The sequence below is a fragment of the Sphaerodactylus townsendi genome, linkage group LG05 (genome assembly GCF_021028975.2).
Source record: "Sphaerodactylus townsendi isolate TG3544 linkage group LG05, MPM_Stown_v2.3, whole genome shotgun sequence".
Lineage (NCBI taxonomy): Eukaryota > Metazoa > Chordata > Lepidosauria > Squamata > Sphaerodactylidae > Sphaerodactylus > Sphaerodactylus townsendi.
The window spans coordinates 49,817,585-49,839,665 of record NC_059429.1 but is presented as its reverse complement, the minus strand read 5'-3'; the positions used below and the strand labels follow the sequence as shown (position 1 = coordinate 49,839,665).

The window sequence follows — 22,081 nt, the reverse complement described above, 5'->3', positions numbered from 1 at the left end:
TATAAATTCTCATTTATAATCAAGGGATCAGAGTTTATTTCATTGAGGGAACAGCCCAGATTTTTTTAAATAGGATTTATCTTGCACGCTGCTGTTTATAAATGTGAGGCTCCTTAGAAGTTTGGCAAACACTGCATGACCCACATTACTTTAAAGTAATGAATTGCCATACTATCAGTCCTGCCCCCCCTTATTGAAAATTCAACCATATTAGAGCTAGAACTTACCCATACATCACAACAGAACAAATTCCTCATTAAACCATATAAGATATGTCTTATAAACCATTTTGTAAATGTGCATTTAGAAGTGTGATCTGAATGAATGAAAATATCCAATCTAGCTTCATTAGCTTTACTTCTGCTGTGGGTAAGGGTTTGAAAAAAATGTTTATTGTGTTGGTTATAGAGAGAATCTTAAATCTTGGCAGGTGTGGCTATGATATATATATATATATATCTATGCCAGATATTCTAAATGCCTATTAAAAAAACCTCTGTGTTGAATAGATATCTTTGGCACTCCAATTAGCATGTTGACATTACTGTTAGATCAGTAATATTAAGTTCCAGAATTCAAACCAGAAGTTACTTGTTCAAAAGCACTTATTTTGATGTAGATGATTAAGTTGTGATTTTGCCACTGGCTTGAATTAGTTGTTTCTTTATACTTGCTTTGTCAAGGTAGATAGTGTGGGGAGGATGTTTAAAGGCTGACATGTTCAAATACTAAAGCAATACATGCTTGCTACATTTTTTCCTTGTTTGGATCTAATCTAACATCCTGAAAATCTCTCAAGCAAGTGTGACTGCCTGGTAGGAAGATGTTACATTAATTATTTTTCTACAAGTTGCAGACTGGGTAATGTAAAGTTAGACTTTCTTTGATTTTTAACTACCTAGTTATTTATAGCCTCTCAGGGGGTGGTTGCTTTTTAACTGTATAACTTGGTATCCATAGCATCTTCCTATAAATGAATTTGCCACATTTTCTTTATCGAAGTAATAAAATGTGGTGTCCTTGTTCACCATGTACAGACAATTCAATGCTAATGCTTCCTGCTATTGATAAACATAGCTATCAGTATGTATTTATGAAGATGTCTTTGTAAAGAGAATATGCTATCTATTGAGATTGCGATCTTGTGCACATGTATCTGGGAGTAATTTCCAAGGAACTTACTTCTGAGCATGTATGCTCATATATATTGGAAGCAGCAAAAACAGTTGTTCAGAATCATATTGTAACATTTATAAAAATACGTGGAACCCATGAAAGATGGCTATATATTTTTTTAAATATATAACTTTGATGTGTTTATTCTAAAATGTTTGTATCCTACAAACAAGTATAAGAAATTACTCTTTTGACAAATAAATGTAAGCATTATGTATCACTGTTACCATAAGTTTTACTTTGTTCTGTTGTCTTAAAAAAGTTTGAACTTCTTTAAGAAAACATCTAACATTTGTCCTTATATTTTCAGAATTGCCATGTTCTTAATTGTAGTTCCCTTTTAACTTGCTTTTCCCTCCTCCCTCTTCTGCAGTGCCTACCACAGTGGAGACAGTAACTCCTCCTACAGAGCTGTACAAAACAACTGTATCAACCACAAGCACTACACCCCAGAAAGTCGCTATCAGTACAACTTTAGCTACGGGGACAAGCAAAGGCCCTAAACCACCTCCAGCAGTTTCAACAACCAAAATCCCTCCTGTGACAAGCTTTTTCCCTTTGCCAGAAAGGTTCTGTGAACCTGATGTGGCCAGGGGAATTAGTTGGCCTCAAACACAAAGGGGAATCATGGTGGAACGTCCCTGCCCCAAAGGAACTCGTGGTAAGTCCTTCAAACGATGCCTTCAGCTCTGGTAAATATTTCAGAATCAGTTTTGAAACTCTTTGCACTGCTGATGAGTCTCAGTGTATTTTGTCAGTTGGTTTTGGTTACTTGGGAGAAGGTGGCAGCTTCCAGTTTTAAGCTGTAGAGGGCATTGAAGCCTTGATACAGAATGGTGTTAAAGCACCTTCCCAGGATTTTAGATCATAAGCCTTAGCTGAAAGATTATAGCAAAATATGCCTGTGCAGTCTTTCTCCTTATTAAATTCTGCTTTGTATGAGTTCAAGAAAAAGCACAATTTTTTAAATCTTGGTTTATTTGTCAGACAGGCAATTTTGTTAGTAATGCTTTTAATTGGCATCGTCTTGTATTTTGTCACTTCGTTGTCAGCCACCTTTATTAGTTTTTTCCTGGTTGTTTGCTGGAAGTTGAGGGAGAAATAAATTCACTTTGGATTTTGTTTTCAACATCTTTTATAGGAACAGCTTCATACATGTGTATGGTTTCTACTGGAACATGGAATCCTAAGGGGCCTGATCTTAGTAACTGTACTTCACACTGGGTAAATCAGCTGGCCCAGAAGGTGGGTTGAAAGAATATTCTAACATAATACAGCTTCCAGGGGGAACAGCACAGCATATGATACAGCATAGCACAGAATAGCTGTTTACACTATAATCCAGAGCTTAATGAAAACCATGTCATAGCACCCTTCCTGTTCACACCTTGATGAATTCAGGAAAATAGCTTGTGTGGTACTTTGGAATGGGCTGGATCAACAGCAAGCTCAGGCCCTTTCCGCACTGGCCAATAAACGCAAGCTAACCACGGTATAAAACCCGTGTTGGGGGAAACTTCGCACAGGTCCCGCTCCTAACGCAAGTCCACTCTGCGTTTCTCCCCCACCCCAGGCTTTTCAAGAATCGCACTATCTGCGATTCTGTTGTTTTAACGTGGATTGCAGCTGTGGATGAGTGAACAGCTGCCCTGGGAAGCATGTTACTTGGCCACGCTTCCCTTTTTTTTCAGTCCCTGCTTCTCTGCTGCGTAACTGTGGAGGTCCATGCCTGCCAGGCTTTGTAGCTATGCAGCAGAGGGAAGTGAGGGGGGGGAGTGCCTCCATGCAAAAGTGCGTGCCTCGGCCAATGCGCTTGCTGACCACGGGATGCCCAGCTATGCGGACAGCCTGGGGCTACAATGGGTTCGTTTACCCCTCCTGCAACCCGCTTTACATTTGCTGTGCAGAAAGGGCCTATGTTTGGCAATGTTATTTTTTTTCCAGGTTTCTGAAGGACATAAATAATCAGAAGCAGCATAGGTACCTATCCATCCCTATGTAATAGTCAGATAACTGGCGAGCCAACAATAAAAAAAATGGCTGAACCAAGCCCTGCTGGGCTTCATACAGGCTGGTAGGACTATGTTCAGTTTGGTGGATCACAAGTTAAACGTTTTCAATTTACTTTAGTATGGTGGCCATGTTATTCAGTTCTTATTTTTTGAGAAACAGAACATAGCAGAGTAATATCTGATAATGTCTGAGCTATTAAGAAACTCTACTAATACCCCAGGGAACATGCTGATTGCACTCACATGACATTTTGCAGTCATATTCCACAGTTGCTGCTGCTATGTTATAGGTTGCTATGCCTTCCAGATATCTAGTGCTAGTTTTCATGACAAGTGTTTTCACCAGAATTTGTGCACTTTCATCAATATAAGATGGAAATAATTCCATTCTGCTATTTTGCTGTTTGAAAAGAACAGGTTTGAGTGATGTCGCTAGGAGAAAAGTGCTTAAAATTCTTGTGTATTTTACCAGCTATGGGAATCACAAAAGTATGTGACCATTTCCCATGGTCACAGCATATGAGCCAACAGCCGCCACATTTTCCCATGGTTGTCATTACATAAAGTAGCCATCATATTAGTAGGTGATAAAAATGTACCATCAGTACAGTGGGAATGAATTTTAACACTCATTTTTCAATGTGTTACAGCCACAGTAAAAGTAGCTATTTAATCTCCCAATAGTAATCAGTTGTTGTATCCCATTTGAGGGATGGAGAGGGAGAAGATGGAGGCTTGTTACATTATAATTTCAGATCAAAACTTTATAATAAGATCAGACTTGTTACTTTATAATTTCAAGGTAAACAATTTAGAGTTTGCTTTCAAATAAAATGAATTTATTTATTGAAAAATGTATTCTCCCACACATTTCCTTTTACGTAGGACACTGAGACAGCTGACAATCAATCGCAAAACCATTAAAACAAAAATGAAATTCAATATATTGGTAATAAATAATAATAAATTTTAAAAAATGAAACAAGCACAGCAAGCAAATAAGAACCGAAAGTAGAAAAATAGAAGCCAAACCCAGGAATCTTTTAAGGAGAATTTGAACTGTCATTTCAGATCAGAAGTGGAGAAAATGCTGCTAGCCTTGCCAATGAACTGGCTAAACACACCAAAGGACCAATCTTTGCTGGTGATGTGAGTTCATCAGTCAGACTAATGGAACAGTTGGTGGACATTCTAGATGCTCAGCTGCAAGAAATGAAACCTAATGAAAAGGACTCTGCTGGACGGAGTTATAATAAGGTAGGTACAAATCTGTACAACCTTTTCTGGTGAGTTTTGAAACACGATTGATATGGTTCTGTTTGTTTCCTCCCAGAAACACTGTTACCAGATGTCATCTTACTGGGCACATTTAAGGATATGAATGGGAAGCAGTAAATAAGACTGTGTTCCATACACTATGTGGCTTTGAAACTATGTTTCCCAGTGCCAGGAAAGAATGAACATGACTATTTCCACCTGAGCAGTAAGAACAGGATAGGGAATTTTACTAATACTTCAGTAGTAGTAAACAAATTTTAAAAACCCAGTATTTGGAATATAAATAGCATTCAACCCCATTACATATTTTGATAATTTTCAGTTACAGTAACTAATATTTTTAAACTATAGAAAGAAGGCAGAAATATTTTTTTTAATGATAGTTTTCTGCTGGCTTTTTTATGCTGGTGAGCTGCACTCTTCTAATCCACTAATTTAGAAGGATGTAATTTTGCTAAGAATTGCACTATTAAGATCCTAGAAATGTCTGATACACCAAAAAGTAAATCATGGAAACATCCCTGGCCTTCTTAAAAGAGCAGATTCTTCCATCAGTATCACTCAAACAAAAATTTTAAAATGATTTTTAGCAGAATTTATTTCACATTTGTTTCTTAATAATTAAATATTAACATTATTCTTAGACTTAATGTGTCTAACTGATTTTTTTCTCTCTTTTACTAACAAGCTCCAAAAGCGAGAGAAGACATGCAGGGCTTACCTTAAGGTATATCACCTGTTCTGTCACCTTGCTTTTCTCCTGCTTCAGCAACCCACTGCTACGCATTACCTTCTTGCTGCATGATCCTATGTATTTCAGTCTTTGATAAAGGCGCATTGTACTTCCATGCCAACTGTACAAAAGGTTGGCTTTGCATTGGTATAATACTGCCACAATTAAGCCAGCAATCAATACTTACGATTTTATTTCCTTCCACTTTTTTTTCTCTAAAACATGCAATAGACATCAGCTGAATTGGAGATGATAATGGCTTTGCTTTCTAATCATATTATACTTGTGGAAGAAAAACAAATAAACTGGCAATATCACAAATAGTTTTGCACCTGTAATGTTTGCATATCAAAGACTGGGCAACCCTAGCAAGTGGAATGCATTGATCACTTCTGCTTTGCAGCCTCCATTTGCTTCAGTGGGGTTTATGTAGCAAGAGAGCCTGTTGGATTACATCCCATGTTGTGCATGATTAAAGCACATATACACACCTTAAACCAGCCTGCTTTATTTTCCTTCCGGTGCACTCTTACATTCAGCAAATTTAGTTAACAGTTGAGCTTGAACTCCAAATAAAATGCTGACTTTCCAGTAAGCTTCTGGGAGACCACGAGAAGAATTCAAAACACTAACTTGGAATACAATTGTAGTATATGTTCTTGTGCTGACCTTGATCTGTGTAGTCATAATTCTCTTTGAATGAGAAATTGTACCTTAAATAACACTGCATTAATTATTTTTTTAAAACCTGGCTAAGGTGCAATGAGATTGTGTAGTGGGTTGAATATTCAAGGTTGTATTTTCAGCTCACCTTTGATGATAAATGTCAATATTTAAAATTAATGATTGGTATGCTCCTGAGGATGTGAGTATTATCAGGATGGGATGCATCCTTTGATATGATCCAAACCAAAATAAGCATTTTACACCCATCTGATTTCAGCAAGAGAGTTATATGATTGAAGTCTTCTCCTAGAAGTAATAGAATGTAAATATGTGTAATTTTGGCTGGATCATACCTTAATTGTTTTCCCCCTATCTATATCAGGAGGAAGTGTCATTATATGCAGACCATTTTCAAACCACTGGAGAAATGCAGATTCCAACATATAAAATTATATATAAGGAGTGAATCATATTAAGGAACATATATAATAAGATTGACACAAACTGTAGCGCAGCATTAATTTCTGACAAGGAACATTTTCAGTAGGTCTCAGTTGACTTATCCGCGTGTATAATATAGCTGAAACCTCTTAAAATTACAAATCAAAAGCTGGCTGATGTTATGCAAATGAAGAAAGTGTCTCTTTGCACTGGAGAGTTCACTTGTAACTCAGATCAGAGGATCCAATCCGTATTTTTTGGGTGACTAATGAATGTACCCTCTGTAGACCAATTTATGTTCCAGTCTATTTAGTGGCTACAGCAGTATCAGTGCAAACAGTTTGACTCTTCTATTTCCCATTAGAGAAAAGGGGGGAAGGACTCCTTTCATGCCACCCCAAAGTATCTTCCCCTGCCGTTATGGCAGTTAACAGTGTAGGCAGAAAGAGGATATTAAGAGGGATTAGGTTTGTTAATCTTGCTCCTGACAATAGCCCCGACTAGCTATTGCTATCTGTTTGTGCTCAGAGCACACTGTCCTGCACCCAACATCCTTTTCTGTTCATCTAACACATGCTGTTTTCATTCCCTTTACTTTTGAAATTGATCAACCAAATTACGTATGTGCTTAATGACACGTTACTAGGTATTTGGGGCAGAGAACACGGGGTGATTCAGCAATGTGCAGCTTATTCAGTGATGTGGCTTTATTGTGAAGTAATGTAACAGTTATGGCTTGATTGATCATTTATTAGCATCATTGACCTGATTATTTTGAAGAGTGAATATGATGCTTGTGCTTAAGTCCCTTTCTTCCTCCTTGATTTTTTGTCATGCTGCAAGCGGCTTAATGTGTATGTAACCAGGCAATATCAGGCCACCATGGGGTATCCCTTAACCTTGAATGTGTGAGGGAATCCCTTGTTCCCAAAGAACTATTTGACCATCAAAACCTAACAGACCTTTAGTTTGGGACCAGGAGCTTTAAATTTTAAGTCAGCACCATTCACTCATTGAACCCTTCAGCAATATATTTTTCAAAGCTGCTCTAGGTCATGTTGTGTTGGTGCTTACTGTACTAAGAAAAAGAACAGAGCTTTTTTTGATGTTAAATCACCTTAAATCACATTGACACTTAAATATTACCATCGTCATCAGATCACTGCGCTCTCTCTTGCTGCCTAAGGCGATATGACCTAATATTTTTCTAATGAATACAGGCAATTGTTGACACAGTGGACAACCTGCTTAGGGCTGAAGCTCTAGAATCCTGGAAAGATATGAATTCCACAGAACAAGCACATGCCGCAACAATGTTACTTGACACACTAGAAGAAGGGGCTTTTGTCTTGGCTGATAATCTCCTAGAGCCTACAAGAGTTGCAATGCCTACAGATCACATCGGTATGTGAATAAATCTTTATTGGCTAGGTTTACCCACACAGGAAAAAAGAAAGTATTTGAGATACCTATATATTGAGGTAAATATAGATATATTTAAGCCTAATAAAAATAGGTTGAGTTCTTGCAGAATAATTAATATTGTGTAAAACTGATGATCCAGTACCCATTGATAGCCTTTTCCTCATGAATAGTTTACAGCATCCCTTACCATCAAATGCTATGTTTTTTTCTATGAATTCTGTATTTTTTCCTCCATTTGGTTCCAGAAACATTTCCTTTCATTTTTCCTCTGTTGTTTTCCTGAACACTTTAACTGCATTTTTAAAATCAATTTCTGAAACATCTTCCCTTGATCTTATTTATATTAAATGTTTAAATTAAGCACAACTGTCTCCTGGTGAAAATATGACCAGAGAGCAACATCTCCCCCAATACAAAATAGCCATGCTTCATAAATTGGAAAATAGCTAACTGCACTTTGAGCATAGCTGGTCATTATAATGCTGTCAGAAAAATGAAGTTTCCCTGTTAAAGACATACAGAAATTTGCCATTTATTTTTAAGAATATTTCTGTCATTTGTCTTGTATCCTTAAATCTTACCCCAGTCTGTGTGTATTGGGATTATGCCCAAACTGGAAAGATAGTAGCCCAATAGCATGATAAATTTATTCTAATCAAAAGTGGAGTGGTTTTTACTGGTACTTCCAGACCCTGTTAACCCTCCATGTTATTCCTGAGAGTTCTGTGTTCCCTGGAGCATCATTGCTGGTATTATTTTGAGCTGCAGCTGAAGGGGATGAGAGCAAAGACATCCCATTCTCCAGGACTGAGCTATTGAGGGCAAGGGCCCAGATACTGAAGGACTACAAGTAGGATATGAGAAAATTTCTGAATATAGTGAGGTATATTCTGCTGCTGAAAGTAAAAAACTGAGTAGTGACTTCAATCTTACAATGAGAAGCTTAAACTAGAATCTAACTGAATATAAAAGCAGGCATAATTTTCTACCTAATAATCATTTTCTTCAATGTATTGTCAAAGGCTTTCATGGCTAGAATCACTAGGATGTTGTGGGTTTTCTGGGTTGTATAGCCATGTTCCAGTAGTATTTTTTCTTGAAGTTTTGCCTGCAACTGTGGCTGGCATCTTCAGAGGATCCTCTGAAGATGCCAGCCACAGATGAAGGTGAAACATCAGGAGAAAATACTACTGGAATTCGCCCATACAACCCACAACATCCTAATCATTTTGTTGTTTGAAATATAATTAAGCAGAAATGGTTTTATCTAAAGAACCTAAAGGTTTTATGCCTTTTTTAAAAATCCCAATCTTCAGCTCTTTTAAACTCTGTCAAACAAAATAAATATGTACTATTCTTCTTTAAATATTTCCATTTTGAACTAATTGAAACAAGGAGGTCTTTTCCTTTTTTTAACTTGGAAGATTCTTTGTTTCAAGAAATAAGGAAAAAATTGTATAACCTTTTCTGTTTCGAAGTATTGGTTTTATAAACCATGAACTGAAAAGAAATACGAATTCCTTTTTTCCTGAATTTTTTCTAAGACCAAAATACATAAAAGGTATAGTAAGATTAATAGAAAATCATTAAGATGAAGGGGGAATTGAAACATGACAAGAATCAGGAGCCAGAGACAAGCATTCAATGCTTTGTAAAGTGTTGTGAAATGATTGCTTAAATACAATAGTCTTATGCTTTTTATTACAAGCTTCCCCTTCCTCGGAGATCATTGGCAGACTTCACTTGCTTCTGTCATCCTTTGAACACCTAATTATTTCAGATTAGTCTTAACAATAGTAGATAAGACCAAAATGCATGCAGCACAACAACTTTGGTTTCTTCAGTCAGTTTAAACTAATCACTCTCTGGGCTTTTAAGTCTCATCTTCAGGCAGCAAGTTAAACAAGGTTGGATGTCATGTTCTCAGAATTGAAATGCTACTACTTTCAATATGTGCACTGCATTTGATTAAAATTTTAAGAAAACTGAGTCTGTGAAATACACCCAGTATGTGTACAAGCAAACAAAGGCAGTCAAATAAGATGATTTCAATTAAATAAATACAAATCTGACTACTCCAAAATTGTCTTTTGCTTTTGGTCCACCTAGTCCTGGAAGTTGCAGTGCTAAGTACAGAAGGGCAGGTTCAGGACTTGAAATTTCCTCAGGGCAATACTGGAGGCAATTCGATCCAGCTCTCTTCAAGCACTGTGAAACAGAACAGCAGAAATGGTATGTCTTTGCCAACAGTTTATTTCAATCTCTAGCGTCTTAAAGCCTTAGAGTGTGGTGCGTGACTACACCCTCAGCAATATTAAAAATAGCTCTTCCTTAACTCTTATTTGTACATAATGTTTGGCTGGCATTTTTGCTTGGAATCCGTTTCTCTGGGCTAAGATTTTACATTACAGTTGGGAATGTGTATTTTTCCCCCCTTTCTTCTTCCAAGTTGATATAATGCAAGCTTTCTTTTCACAGGGTTAGCAAAGCTGGTTTTCATAATTTACAAAAGCTTGGGTCGGTTCCTCAGCACTGAAAACGCAACCATAAAACTAGGCAGTGAGTTAGCTGGCAGAAACAGTACCATCGCTGTGAACTCTGACGTCATCGCTGCCTCCATCAACAAGGAGTCCAGCCGTGTCTACTTGACCGATCCTGTTCTTTTCACCCTGGCACACATTGATGTGAGTGATGGTAATGAATTAATAGGAAAGGTCATAAAATCAACGAGAGAGAAGAGCAAAGAAAGAGGAGGAGGAATCTTTCAATTTGAATTTTAAATGTCGGACTAGGTCAGAGGCACAGGTTTATTTAAGTCTACGAACATAAAATTAAATGAACCTGGTTCAGTGATTATTAGAACTTAAGTGTATTCTTAATGAAAGCTAATTCAGTAATCAACATAAAAATGTAAATGGCTCTAACTTGTTCCTTCGTGAAAATTAACTCTTGCCTTAGCATCAGGGCAGAAAACACCAACTCTTATGATTGTGCTTGCTTAACGTAGAAGAATTTCACAGGCATTTAAGGCATTTCTCTCTCATTCTACATTGTCTTCTGGAGCCCATTTACCAGACATTCAAATATGTTTTGATCAGTGGGGAAGAGGATGGGGTCGTTTCCTCTGATTCAGTTTTACACAAAGTCATTCTTCAGTTGATTCCCCTGGACTATCTTCACTGTGTTGATACTCCATTTATTGCTCAGTTTATTGTACAGAATAAGACGTTCTGTTTACCTAAAGAGACAATTAAAAATGTCTATTAAAAGATCAGGGACTGGGTGGGAGCTATGTGTGTGTTTTTCTCAGGCAAGTTTTTTGTCGGTTTGACTTAAGATCCGACCTCTCTTATTCTACTTCGGACCCAATCAAAATTGAAATGGAGAAGTGAATGCATTAATAAATCCTCAAGAAATCTGTAGAAAAAATGTATATTTGTACAGCAGCAGAGTGGGAAAAATAAAGAGAAGTGAATACAGTAGTACGAGCATTGAATTTCAGATAGAAAAATTGTAATTGAATAATATTGGTTATTGTATAATTGAATAATATTGAATTATATCTGTTATTGTATGTAGCATGTGCACTACTGCTAAACTAAAGCACTCTAAAGCTTAGTACATATTTTGACTAGATAGCAGGGTTGCAGCAACCAATATAGTCTACCTGTTTTCTAATTATGAGCACAATGAACCAAGTTTTTATTCTTTTTCACACTAATTATCATATAGGGAGTTCACCAGGGTTTGCAAAATAATCCTTTGATCAGTTGTGTCCAAAAACATAAAACTGAAAATGTGCTGAATTGAATAGAAACCATAGTTCATGAATTTAAATACATTGATGTATTTAATGTTTGTACAATCCTAACTTTATTCTGTTGTGTCACAGGCTGAAAACTATTTTAATGCCAATTGCTCCTTCTGGAACTACTCAGAACGGACTATGATGGGATATTGGTCTACACAAGGTTGCAAGCTAATTGACACAAATAAAACACATACCACATGTGCATGCAGCCATCTCACCAACTTTGCTATCCTCATGGCCCATAGAGGAATTGTGGTAAGCAACAGTTGATCTGATCAGTGAATTGAGAAAACTTTTCCTACACGAGCCGTTCCCTGTCTGAATTGGGCTCCTGCATTGTTTCTAAATTAGGTTTCCACAGGGACCTTGCAGTTATCATATTGCTGCAAGACCTAATAGGTATAACATGTAATTTGGACCTTAGATAGCCAGATTTAAAATAAGCAGATTTTTTCCCTACAGTACATTTTTGCCATGAATTTTTCCAGACTTCCTGTGTAGCGTAATGAAAACTATATCGTTGCCTTTCAAAGTACTGGGAAGTACTCTAAAATCAGCAGATCAAAACCCTTATTAAAGATCTTGATAGGATGCTGCTGCCAAGCTAAAAAAGATAACAAAAGCATTGAGATGGTACTAAAAGATATATGAATTAGCCTTACCTGACCACAAACATATAGACAAGCCATCATACTCTAAACAGAATTAAATATTAGGCCCAGATGTTCATATTTGTACCGTTAAAGACATGAAGCTTTCATATATATATATTTCATATATATATATATATATATATATTATTTATATATATATATATTCTTTTGCCAGGCTGGTCTCCAGTTTCTCCCATAAAACAAAATAGCAACTTCTGAGTTCTTGCTCTAAACATGTTTTAGTGTTGTTTTGATCAGTGACCACACTAATTTTCTTCACTTCATCATTTGCAGTACAAAAATGGAATGCATGAGTTACTCCTCACTGTCATCACCTGGGTAGGGATTGTTATTTCCCTTGTGTGCCTGGCAATTTGCATCTTCACTTTCTGTTTCTTCCGTGGCCTTCAAAGTGATCGAAACACAATTCACAAGAACCTTTGCATCAACCTCCTCGTTGCAGAGTTCATTTTCCTAATAGGCATTGATAAGACAGAATATAAGGTAAGCTCTCCACACTTAAAATACGGTTTATATATACACCTGAAAAAGATTGCAACATTAAGGCCAGAGTTAGATGTTTGGGTACAGTTACAGAATTTCCACTCACTTGGGCTCATTCCGCACACGCAGAATAATGCACTTTCAAGCTGCTTTCAGCGCTCTTTGAAGCTGTGCGGAATGGCAAAAACAGTTGTGAAAGCAGCTTGAAAGTGCATTATTTTGCATGTATGAATGAGGCCAGAGGCCGCTTCCATCGGGCTGGACATGACGCCGGTGGAAATGGTAAAAGAACCGGGCCATACGAGAGCCGTACCAAGACAAGAAGGCGGAGGTGCGATTCGCCGCCATCGCTGAACGCTTAAACCGCTAAGACCAGATTCAGGAAAACGCTTTAAACCACTCTTTTCCCCCCCAGACGCATCGACGCCGCGACTGCGTAACAGCCGCAAGGGAGCCGCTCTTCAAATGGCTTACCGCCAGGACGCCAAGCTGGGTCACCTTTTCCCCAATAATAATAATGCCTTCTGTTCCCTGGTGCTTTCCCTGCATGGCCAAGCACCTTTCCCAGACCCATGCACTGGGACTGACAGTAGCTGGGAGGGGAGGCACTGACAGATGGGGGACGGGCAGGACATCAGGGCAGTCACGTTGTCCATCACACTGCCAAGCAAGTAAGTACGACGAGGGGCCTGCACGGCTTCTCGCGGCGCGCAGGCTAACATCGCTGAGACGCCGCCCGCGCTTCAGTGCTAACCGTCACATTTCGCGGGCTATGGACGCCTCGCAGCTCCGCCTTCGTCTGTGTGAACGCTTTTTTTCAGAGCGGGCAAGCGCCGGTAACTTATGACGCCATCGCGTCGCTGCTTTTGGCCGTGCGGAAACGGCCTTGGTGTTGCTCTTCCATTTCTCCTTCCTGAGCAGTTACATTGAGAGGGGCTGTAAGAACCAGCAGCAGAGTTACACATCTCCCTTCCCTTCCATCTGATTTTCCCATGCACCCAGTCCCACACACATAAACATACTTTCTGTGTCTGTGAGTGGGAATCTTGTGTTTGCTACTGACTATCATGTTCTGCCATAAAGCTGGAACTGCCATAAAGTTGGGGGTGGATTGCATTTAAAAATCTTGTGGCCTGCTTTGCACAAAACATGAGTGTACCACACAGTGGCTTAGTTGCTACACAAAAATCAAGGATTGGGTTTTGAAAATGAAAATATATGTGTCTGTATGTATATATACGATGTGATGTGTTTATGTGTAAATGTCCATGGTGTTGTTGACAATAGTAGATGGTTTACTTAGCAGGTGCTTTACTAAGATCATCTATAAGTGGTGCTGAAAATAACAGTTAATGAATGAGAAACAATAGAATTTCAACAGCAAAGCACTCTTGACATGGTCAGTTTGTGCATTTGCCTGCCAGTAGGCACAAAGTGTGCAGAATAGGACAGATAGGAAAATGATCAGCATCATGACATCAGTACATAGGTAAATCATACTACATGTTTCAAAGATAGAACATTCATGAACAAACTATGGGTTTTTTGATAGACCAGTATTATGCAATTAAGTACTTAGAATCCTGCTCCTGCATGTCATGTTTCTGGCTGATGCTGTGCATGACAAATATGGTACAAGGACAAAATTGCTAGAGCAAAATTGATCAGAAGGAAAGAGAGACTTAAAAGACCTGACAGATAACTGCTTGGTAGGCCACCTATTAAGAAATACAGTTTTGTTTCAGTAACCTGAAAGTGTTTGTGTTTTAGACACATTATATCAACAATCAGATGCCATATGGTTGTTTCTTCTGGGGAGGGGCATGGTCCAATGAAAGAGCATTTGTTTTTCATGCAGATGGGTTCCAGGTTCAATCTCTGGCATATCTGATTTTTAAAAGAATCAGGTACTATAAAAGATATCTACCTGAGACCTGAATATTGCTGCCAGTCTAGGTCTTACGTAGTGTGAGATAGCTTCATGGGTTCATAGTTGTTTAAAAGAACGAAGACTGTAATCTAGCAAAAATTGAGGCACAGCTATTCTGTTGGATCAAATTAAGATACTCATATTCATTATAATGTCATTTAGATGCATCGGCCTATGTTCTCTTCAGGCGTAGTAATAACATATTCCTAAATCTCAGGACAAGTTCCCATGTTTTTTTTAGAAATGACCTCCACCTAATAACAGAATTATTTGGAATAATTTCATTCAGCACTTAGCTACAGAGGAGGAAATGTTACTTGGCTAGTGATATGACTGCTAACCTTAAAATAGAAACAAGGAATGATATTTGATACAAAGGAAAGAGAAAATTCTGAAAGTGGCACAAGGATTTTAAACAGAAAGTAAAAATAATACATCTATTAGTTGGATTCCTGTTTCTTGCACAAAATCATCTGCAATATAAGCCTTTCATCAGTGTGAACATTTCACTACCAAACATTAATGGACTGCTTTCCTTACTTGATATTCCATTACAGTAAAGAATGCTAATACACGCATATTTTCCATATCTCAACTCACAGAGCGCAACAGAGGAAAAGCTATAGTTACTAGGGACGTAATAGTTTCAACACTGCTCAATATCAAGTTATGTTCGGGAAGTTGGGGGAGGGGGCAGGGAATTGAGCTTCTGCTTCCCGATACGTCCCACCTATAGACAAAAAAGTTTTTCATATTGTGACTCCATAAGGTTAAACAGGAAGGTTAACGGTGTGGTAGTTTGCGTTTTATTGTTTCTCTTTCTTTACAGATTGCATGCCCAATATTTGCAGGCCTCTTACACTTTTTCTTCCTGGCAGCCTTTGCCTGGATGTGCCTAGAAGGGGTGCAGCTCTATCTCATGTTAGTAGAAGTATTTGAAAGTGAATATTCTAGGAAGAAGTACTACTATGTAGCTGGCTACCTCTTCCCTGCCACTGTTGTGGGAGTCTCAGCAGCTATTGACTATAGTAGCTATGGAACACAGAAAGCGTAAGTAATTGCTAGTGACCTGAATGTTTTTCAAGTGAATAATTTTTTTAAGTGTGTTGGCTGTCAGAGAGTCCCTGACAGACTAAAATAGCATCTGAAAGCTTTATTGGTAAGAGAATAGCAATGCTGTGTGCAAATTCCAATACGGTCTTTTGTAATTTTCTAGGTTCAGAGGATTCGTACTCTGGAGAGGCAGATTCTAAATTATGGCCTTTCTTTTTAACACAAAAGATTGACCTGAAACAAATTGGAGAAAAAGTAAATAACTTTTAGGCTTCAAATTGAGTATTTTTTTTTAAAAAAAGGAATGAACAGTCTCCTCAACTTAAAGTATCTGACTAGCTTAACCACCTGTTCTGGAGCCAGTGCCTCATTAAATCTCCTTGTTTAGCTGGTCCTCTGTCTAGCTCTCTGTTTGGATGTTGATAGTTCAGTATTTTAGCCCATATGTTTTCCTTTGATACTTTATCAGGCAAAAAAGAACAGGATTAAAAGTAGCCACTGCCTTTTATTTGTAAAAATAGAAGTATTTATAGAAAGTGACAGGAGGTAGCCAGAATATTTCTGAAGATTTTAGTTGCTTGAGGCATAAATGTGCCTTCCAATAGTGCTTACTTTGTTTTTTGATGAAATTAGTTACAGTATGGGCAGATACTGTGGAATACAATAAAGCTGCTTGATTTTGCTGGTGATGAAAGATAAATAAAAGTGATTCAGCAGGGAGCTGTGGTATATGAAAAGCGAACCGCTAAGTGAAATAAAAGTTCTGATAAGCAGATGCTTAATTTAGTTTAATACCATTTGTTTTTGTTTGTGCTATTCAATTCTCAATTGGATGCTGGGGTGTTTGATTTATATTAGGCTGTTCTATAGCAAAACATGACATGTAATCATTTTCTGATTTGGCTTTCCTTGAGGAGAACGCATTTCTGCCTGTGATAGAAAATTAAAAGCAATTTTGAGTGTTACCAAGAAACCTTTTAGGAGCAGGAACTCTAAATGCCTGAGTTCCTACAGGCCTATATCAAAGACTTCCAGAAGGAATAACCAACTACCATGTTTGATACATATTAAATGGTTTTCTGTTAAAGCCATCTTTTCATAGCAAGTCTATCATGCAGGATAAAGGTCTCTCATAGCAATATTCAGTTATGCTGAAACAGTGTATGTGATCAGGTAATCAGCCCAAAGTCTTGATGAAGAGCCTTGATCCAGCATCCATAGTTTAGTTCACATGTGCACAGGAGCAGAGACTTCTTCTGTTCCAAATTACCCCATTATCTTTCACCATGAGAAAACTTAAGGACTGAGTCTCGTGATCCATTGTCAGTATCAAAAAGCATTTCGGTTGCTGATAGCCACTGTAGTACAGTGGTCAGTGAGTTGGACTAGGACTTGCAGGGGAAGGGGAACATGTTCAAATTCACTCTCACATGTGCAGGGTAAACATTGAGTTTGCAGGGTAAACATTGAAACATTGAGGCATTCTCTCTCAGCCTAGCCTACCTTAGAGAGTTGTTGTGAAGCTGGAGTAGGGAAGAACTACATATGCCACTGTGAAATCTGTGGAGGAAAGTTGAGATAAAAATGTACTAGATATTGCAATGGCAGCATTCACCTGTAGAGGTCCATTTTTGGCCAGGTATGAGAAAGTGAGAAAATTCCATATACTATATCTGTTTGCAAGACTGTAATTTCATGTATTTCCACCAGATAGCCTCTTGGGGAAAAACTATCATATAATAGCTAGGAACTATCATATAATAGCTGAAACAGTCATGTAAATAATGCCTGTGGTTTGTGCTTGTTGCAGCCAACATAGAGTCTTTGCACCATGGTCACATAACATTTCTTCTTGTTTCTGAAACAGTTGCTGGCTCAAGGTTGACAACTATTTTATCTGGAGTTTTATTGGACCTGTTACCTTTATTATTCTGGTAAGAGTGCTTTGTTTCCCTTCCAGTTAATAGCCCACCTCTCTCTTATTCTAATTAATAACAATTATGCCATATTAGTAACTAAAAAAGTATTTAATCTACCAATGGCTGCTATTAGCTATATTTAAGAAAGCACGTGGTTTCCCCATCTGACCAGAGGGGCATGTAACATGTGATTTTCTGAATGGTTACAGTTTATTGTTTCTTCTTCAAAGGAGCTTGGAGTAGCTTATTTTTAGTTTGCAAAAGGTGGGTTATCCAGGCACTGCTCAATTTCAAGCATTAAACTATATTTTGTGCCTTGCCAGCATTCCCTCATACAAATCCATAAGGAACCTTTCAGTGTTGCTTTCCCAGCATTTTCTGAAAAATAATCAAAGTGATTATATCAGAGTTAATTGTTTATGCCACTGCCAGATGTGCTATGTGTACCTCCACTAGATAGCCTCTAGGAAAAAATTAATCTTGAGCCATGTTGTAGTCCTACAGACCAGTTCTGTAACTTACTGTATGAACCTGTATGGCAGCTAACATCAGTCCATAGGATTGGGTTACCCCTGTTTATAGCAATTCTGCTCTGAGGAGAGCTGTTCTCCGTACAGCATGTGATATGCACAGTTTATATAGCTCATTCAAAAGGCCTGGCTCAAGCTGCATCATAGTTCCAACAGCTTTGACAGAGAAAAAAATATTCTGTACATTCTCATTTGTAAATAGTCAATAAAAATACTGTCATGTAATAATTTTACAGTTCAGCAGTTTTCATAGGAGTTCTTTGTTACATTTTCAGGAACTCTTATGCCTCTTCGGGAGCATTCTTTGCCACATTAGGAGACTATTTTTGTTCTATTGGGAGTCCTCCCCTCTCCATAAAAATGCCCATTGTGCATCAAGCATTTTATTCACATTTCACAAGCAAGGACCTCTTTTAAAAAGTCTTCCTTTTGCCTCTCAAGTGTTCCAGTTGATGTAAGTGTGTACAGAAAACTTTAGACAGCACAGTTCTTGGACTCCTGGGAGCCATAGTTTCAGACACTAGGAATTAATGAAAGCCATCCTCTTCCTTGCTCCCCTGCTCCAACTTTGGCATCGTAATTTAAAAGTGGCAGCTTTTGATTCAATATACTGCCCGTCCATGCCTGTTGGGGATACTTTAAAAGAAATACTGCAAGCTGGAGGCATATGATGCAGCTGACCATTTTCTCACTATGTGGTTCTTGTCTTGCCATGTGCATAGTACAAAGTACTGCTGCCTTCTCTCTGATCTGAGCCGTGATAGTGTTCTTTCTCTCTGAAGTAGCAAAAAGTACCTTCCAGATCTGCAGTACCTGAGAGTGTCTCACATGGTGTCTTGGACAATCCAGGGGGATACCCTCTGTCTCTAAATAAAATGGCTGATAGTAATGCGTGGTTTGTCTTGTGTCTTGGCCGTCAGTTCAGTGACCCACTCCTATAGTAGCCCCCCTTTCTTTTGAACAAGAACGGCAGCATTATTTACTATGAAGACTTCATTCATTCATTTTGCACGCTCTCTCTCTCTTTATCTTTAAATAACATTACAGTTTGTGTGGGCCTTGGGCATTGCTGCAGATATTGCTGTTTCCTCATAACCAGGTCAGAGTGAAAATCGGGGTGAGGAACATTTAATCATATTGACCATGTAACTCAGAGTCTACTATTATTTGCCGGCCATGACATTATATCGTCCTGCAAATCATTTAGGCTGAGAAGTAAAAGGCCTCTGGGAGCAGTAGTCCCAACTTCAAAAAATATGAAACAGCAGGTAGCAATCACTGCACAGTTCCTGGGAGTAATTCTTCTCTGGCAATTGCTTTGCCCTCTAATCGTCCCAACCAAAAGAAAAAAGTGTAATGGTTCCAGCACAGTGTTACTGAAGAATAGCCAGGCATGCACATTAATGTACATGCATTATCAGCAGTATTCAGGGATTTAAGAGTATAATCCTTGTAAAGATCTGGTTTTGTCATGATTGTAGTCCTGGAAGTACTGCTTTTTCCTGTTAACAAAAATAGTGTGCCACACACTGTATGACTGTAGGCTAGAATATGGCCTCTTATTCAGAGTATAGATGTCCAGCAGAATATTGAGAATGTCAGCTTGAATTTTAAAGAACATATTTTTAGATTACATGGAAAATTTCATTATATCTGAATAATGTCCTGCTGTGCTTTTTATAGTGGTCCAAAATGAAATCATTAGGGGAAAAGAACCTATTCCTTCTACATTTTTGTGCTTTTGGCTTGAACAATCTATTAACATTAAGGAATGTTTTTTTAATTCAGTCACAGAGCTGCTTTTATCATAATTTGACATTTTATTCCTTTGCTACAAATACACAATTTTATTGATGTTTTGCTGCTTTTGACATGCATGTTCAAGGTCTGGATCTACAAGCTTTCTTTAGATAGACAAAGTGGCTATGCTCCATTAGACACCCTTGAATATTCTTTGGTTAGAGCAAGTAGCAAGTTCTGCTGCAAGTTGTCATTACGTGCCAAGAAAGTAGTGCCATGTTTTCCCTTTGGCTAGGACCTCCTTCCCAAACAACTCTTCCCCACCCCACTGTCAATTTCCCCGTTCAGACAATAGCTCACTTGATGGGTTCAAGGATTTTATTGAAGACATGAGAAAGACAGCAGAAGACAATTCTAGTGAAAGAGCACCAAAACTGTTGATAATATGTTGCAGCAAGTCTCCATCCCCACATGCGAACCAAGACAGTAGAAAGAGTCCAGCCTGAGAGCTCGTCCCAGCCGCAGAGCTCCAAGGCCAGAGAAACAGATAAGCTGCACCTGCAAAAACTCTTCTCAACCTTTCCCCCCTTCCAGCAAATGGTAGTCCTGACATTTCTGCTCCAGCAACAAAGTTCAGGATGTAGGGCTTCTAAAGGCATGTATCAGTATTAGTTCTGGCCAATCGGGGATTTTGCTAGCCAGAGCTCAAAAGCTCTCGGAGAATTCCACGAACAATTTATTCCCTTGGCGCATACGCATAATTTCTCTTTTGGCTTGCTTCCCCAAGAATGGATTTTCAAAGCGCCAATGTAGGGCCATCATAAACTGCTGGAGCGAGCAAAGTTCGGGGGCCTGTCGATGGAACAGTCCAACGTACCAGTCAGCAGCTGCCCCTTCTAGCAACGCTCCCACATCGTGAACCCTTTCCATTTCACTAGCATACTGTTTACCATGGTCTTGCATATGGGCATCCACCTGTACCAAGAAATAATGCAGACAGGGGTGCCGTCGAATCACACATTCAACTGCCTACAAGGCACTGGCGCTGGAGCTGGCATCATTGGAGCAGGCAGAATCGGTGGTGCAGGTTGAGGTGGGGGACGCTATCCCACAGGTGGAAGGGGCGCAATTGTTTCCGTCTGGGTGCCCATTGCCACGGCCATCGGAGTGCCAGTCTGGACTGTGGTATCCTGCTGAGTAGTAATGGTGACCGGCTGGTTACCATCTGTGTGTGGGTTGCGAGCTGCTTCTGCCAGTTGGGTTTGAATCTGGAATAACTCCATATCCCGGTGAAGTTTATAGATCTCAGCCTGGTATTCACACCTCTCCTAAGCCCACTGGTCAACCGGCCTTGGGGTGTCACTCCAAGTGCCAAACTCAGAATTGGATTCCGCAACAGTTGTCACTGGTAGGGTAAGCCACGCTGCACTTTTCAGCCACTTGGATCACATCTCCACAAAGGGCTGATGTCATGTTCCCCCACCAGGATCGTTCCACCGTACGTTTTTGTAATCCAATAGCTCCCGGTTGGGAGTATGGGGTTCCTCTTACAGCGAACCCAAAGTTGCCCCTCTAGCCAGTCCAAACACGCTTCTTCGAACTTCGAGAGACGTTGGTTAGTGGGGGCTGCCGAAGCAGCATCAGAAGAAAGGCCATAATCGCCGAAAGAAGTGCACAGCTTCAGTTGGCGATGGAAGCATGAAGCTGGCAACATTAACAAAGCAGAACTGTCTTAATGTCAATTTCCTCATTCAGACAATAACTCACTTGATGGGTTCAAGGATTTTATTGCAGACATGAGAAAGACAGCAGAAGACAGTACTGGCGAAACGGTGCCCAAACTGTTGATAATACGTTACAGCAAATCCCCACCCCCACATGTGAACCAAGACAGTAGAAAGAGTTCAGACTAAGAGCTAGTCCCAGCCACAGAGCTCCAAGGTCAGAGAAACAGATAAGCGGCACCTGCAAGAAGAAGAAGAAGAGTTTGGATTAATATCCCCCCTTTCTCTCCTGCAGGAGACTCAAAGGGGCTTACAATCTCCTTGCCCTTCCCCCCTCACAACAAACGCCCTGTGAGGTAGGTGGGGTTGAGAGAGCTCCGAGAAGCTGTGACTAGCCCAAGGTCACCCAGCTGGCGTTTGTGGGAGTGTACAGGCTAATCTGAATTCCCCAGATAAGCCTCCACAGCTCAGGCGGCAGAGCTGGGA

General features: G+C 39.1%; 1 protein-coding gene across 26 annotated transcripts in view; it reads left to right on the top strand.

The window, feature by feature from the left end:
• Positions 1–22,081, top strand: part of ADGRL2 (adhesion G protein-coupled receptor L2) — a 236,883-nt gene that overhangs the window by 192,750 nt on the left and 22,052 nt on the right. For 18 of the 26 annotated variants that reach the window (XM_048497445.1, XM_048497446.1, XM_048497447.1 and 15 more), the window contains 11 exons: positions 1,550–1,837; positions 2,318–2,421; positions 4,260–4,445; positions 5,155–5,193; positions 7,527–7,710; positions 9,841–9,963; positions 10,210–10,415; positions 11,624–11,797; positions 12,490–12,699; positions 15,459–15,679; positions 17,550–17,616. In XM_048497445.1, the coding sequence (XP_048353402.1) occupies positions 1,550–1,837; positions 2,318–2,421; positions 4,260–4,445; positions 5,155–5,193; positions 7,527–7,710; positions 9,841–9,963; positions 10,210–10,415; positions 11,624–11,797; positions 12,490–12,699; positions 15,459–15,679; positions 17,550–17,616 (1,802 nt within the window). The remainder of the gene's footprint in view (positions 1–1,549; positions 1,838–2,317; positions 2,422–4,259; positions 4,446–5,154; positions 5,194–7,526; positions 7,711–9,840; positions 9,964–10,209; positions 10,416–11,623; positions 11,798–12,489; positions 12,700–15,458; positions 15,680–17,549; positions 17,617–22,081) is intronic. The other 8 variants (XM_048497470.1, XM_048497448.1, XM_048497454.1 and 5 more) reach the window with 1 other exon arrangement.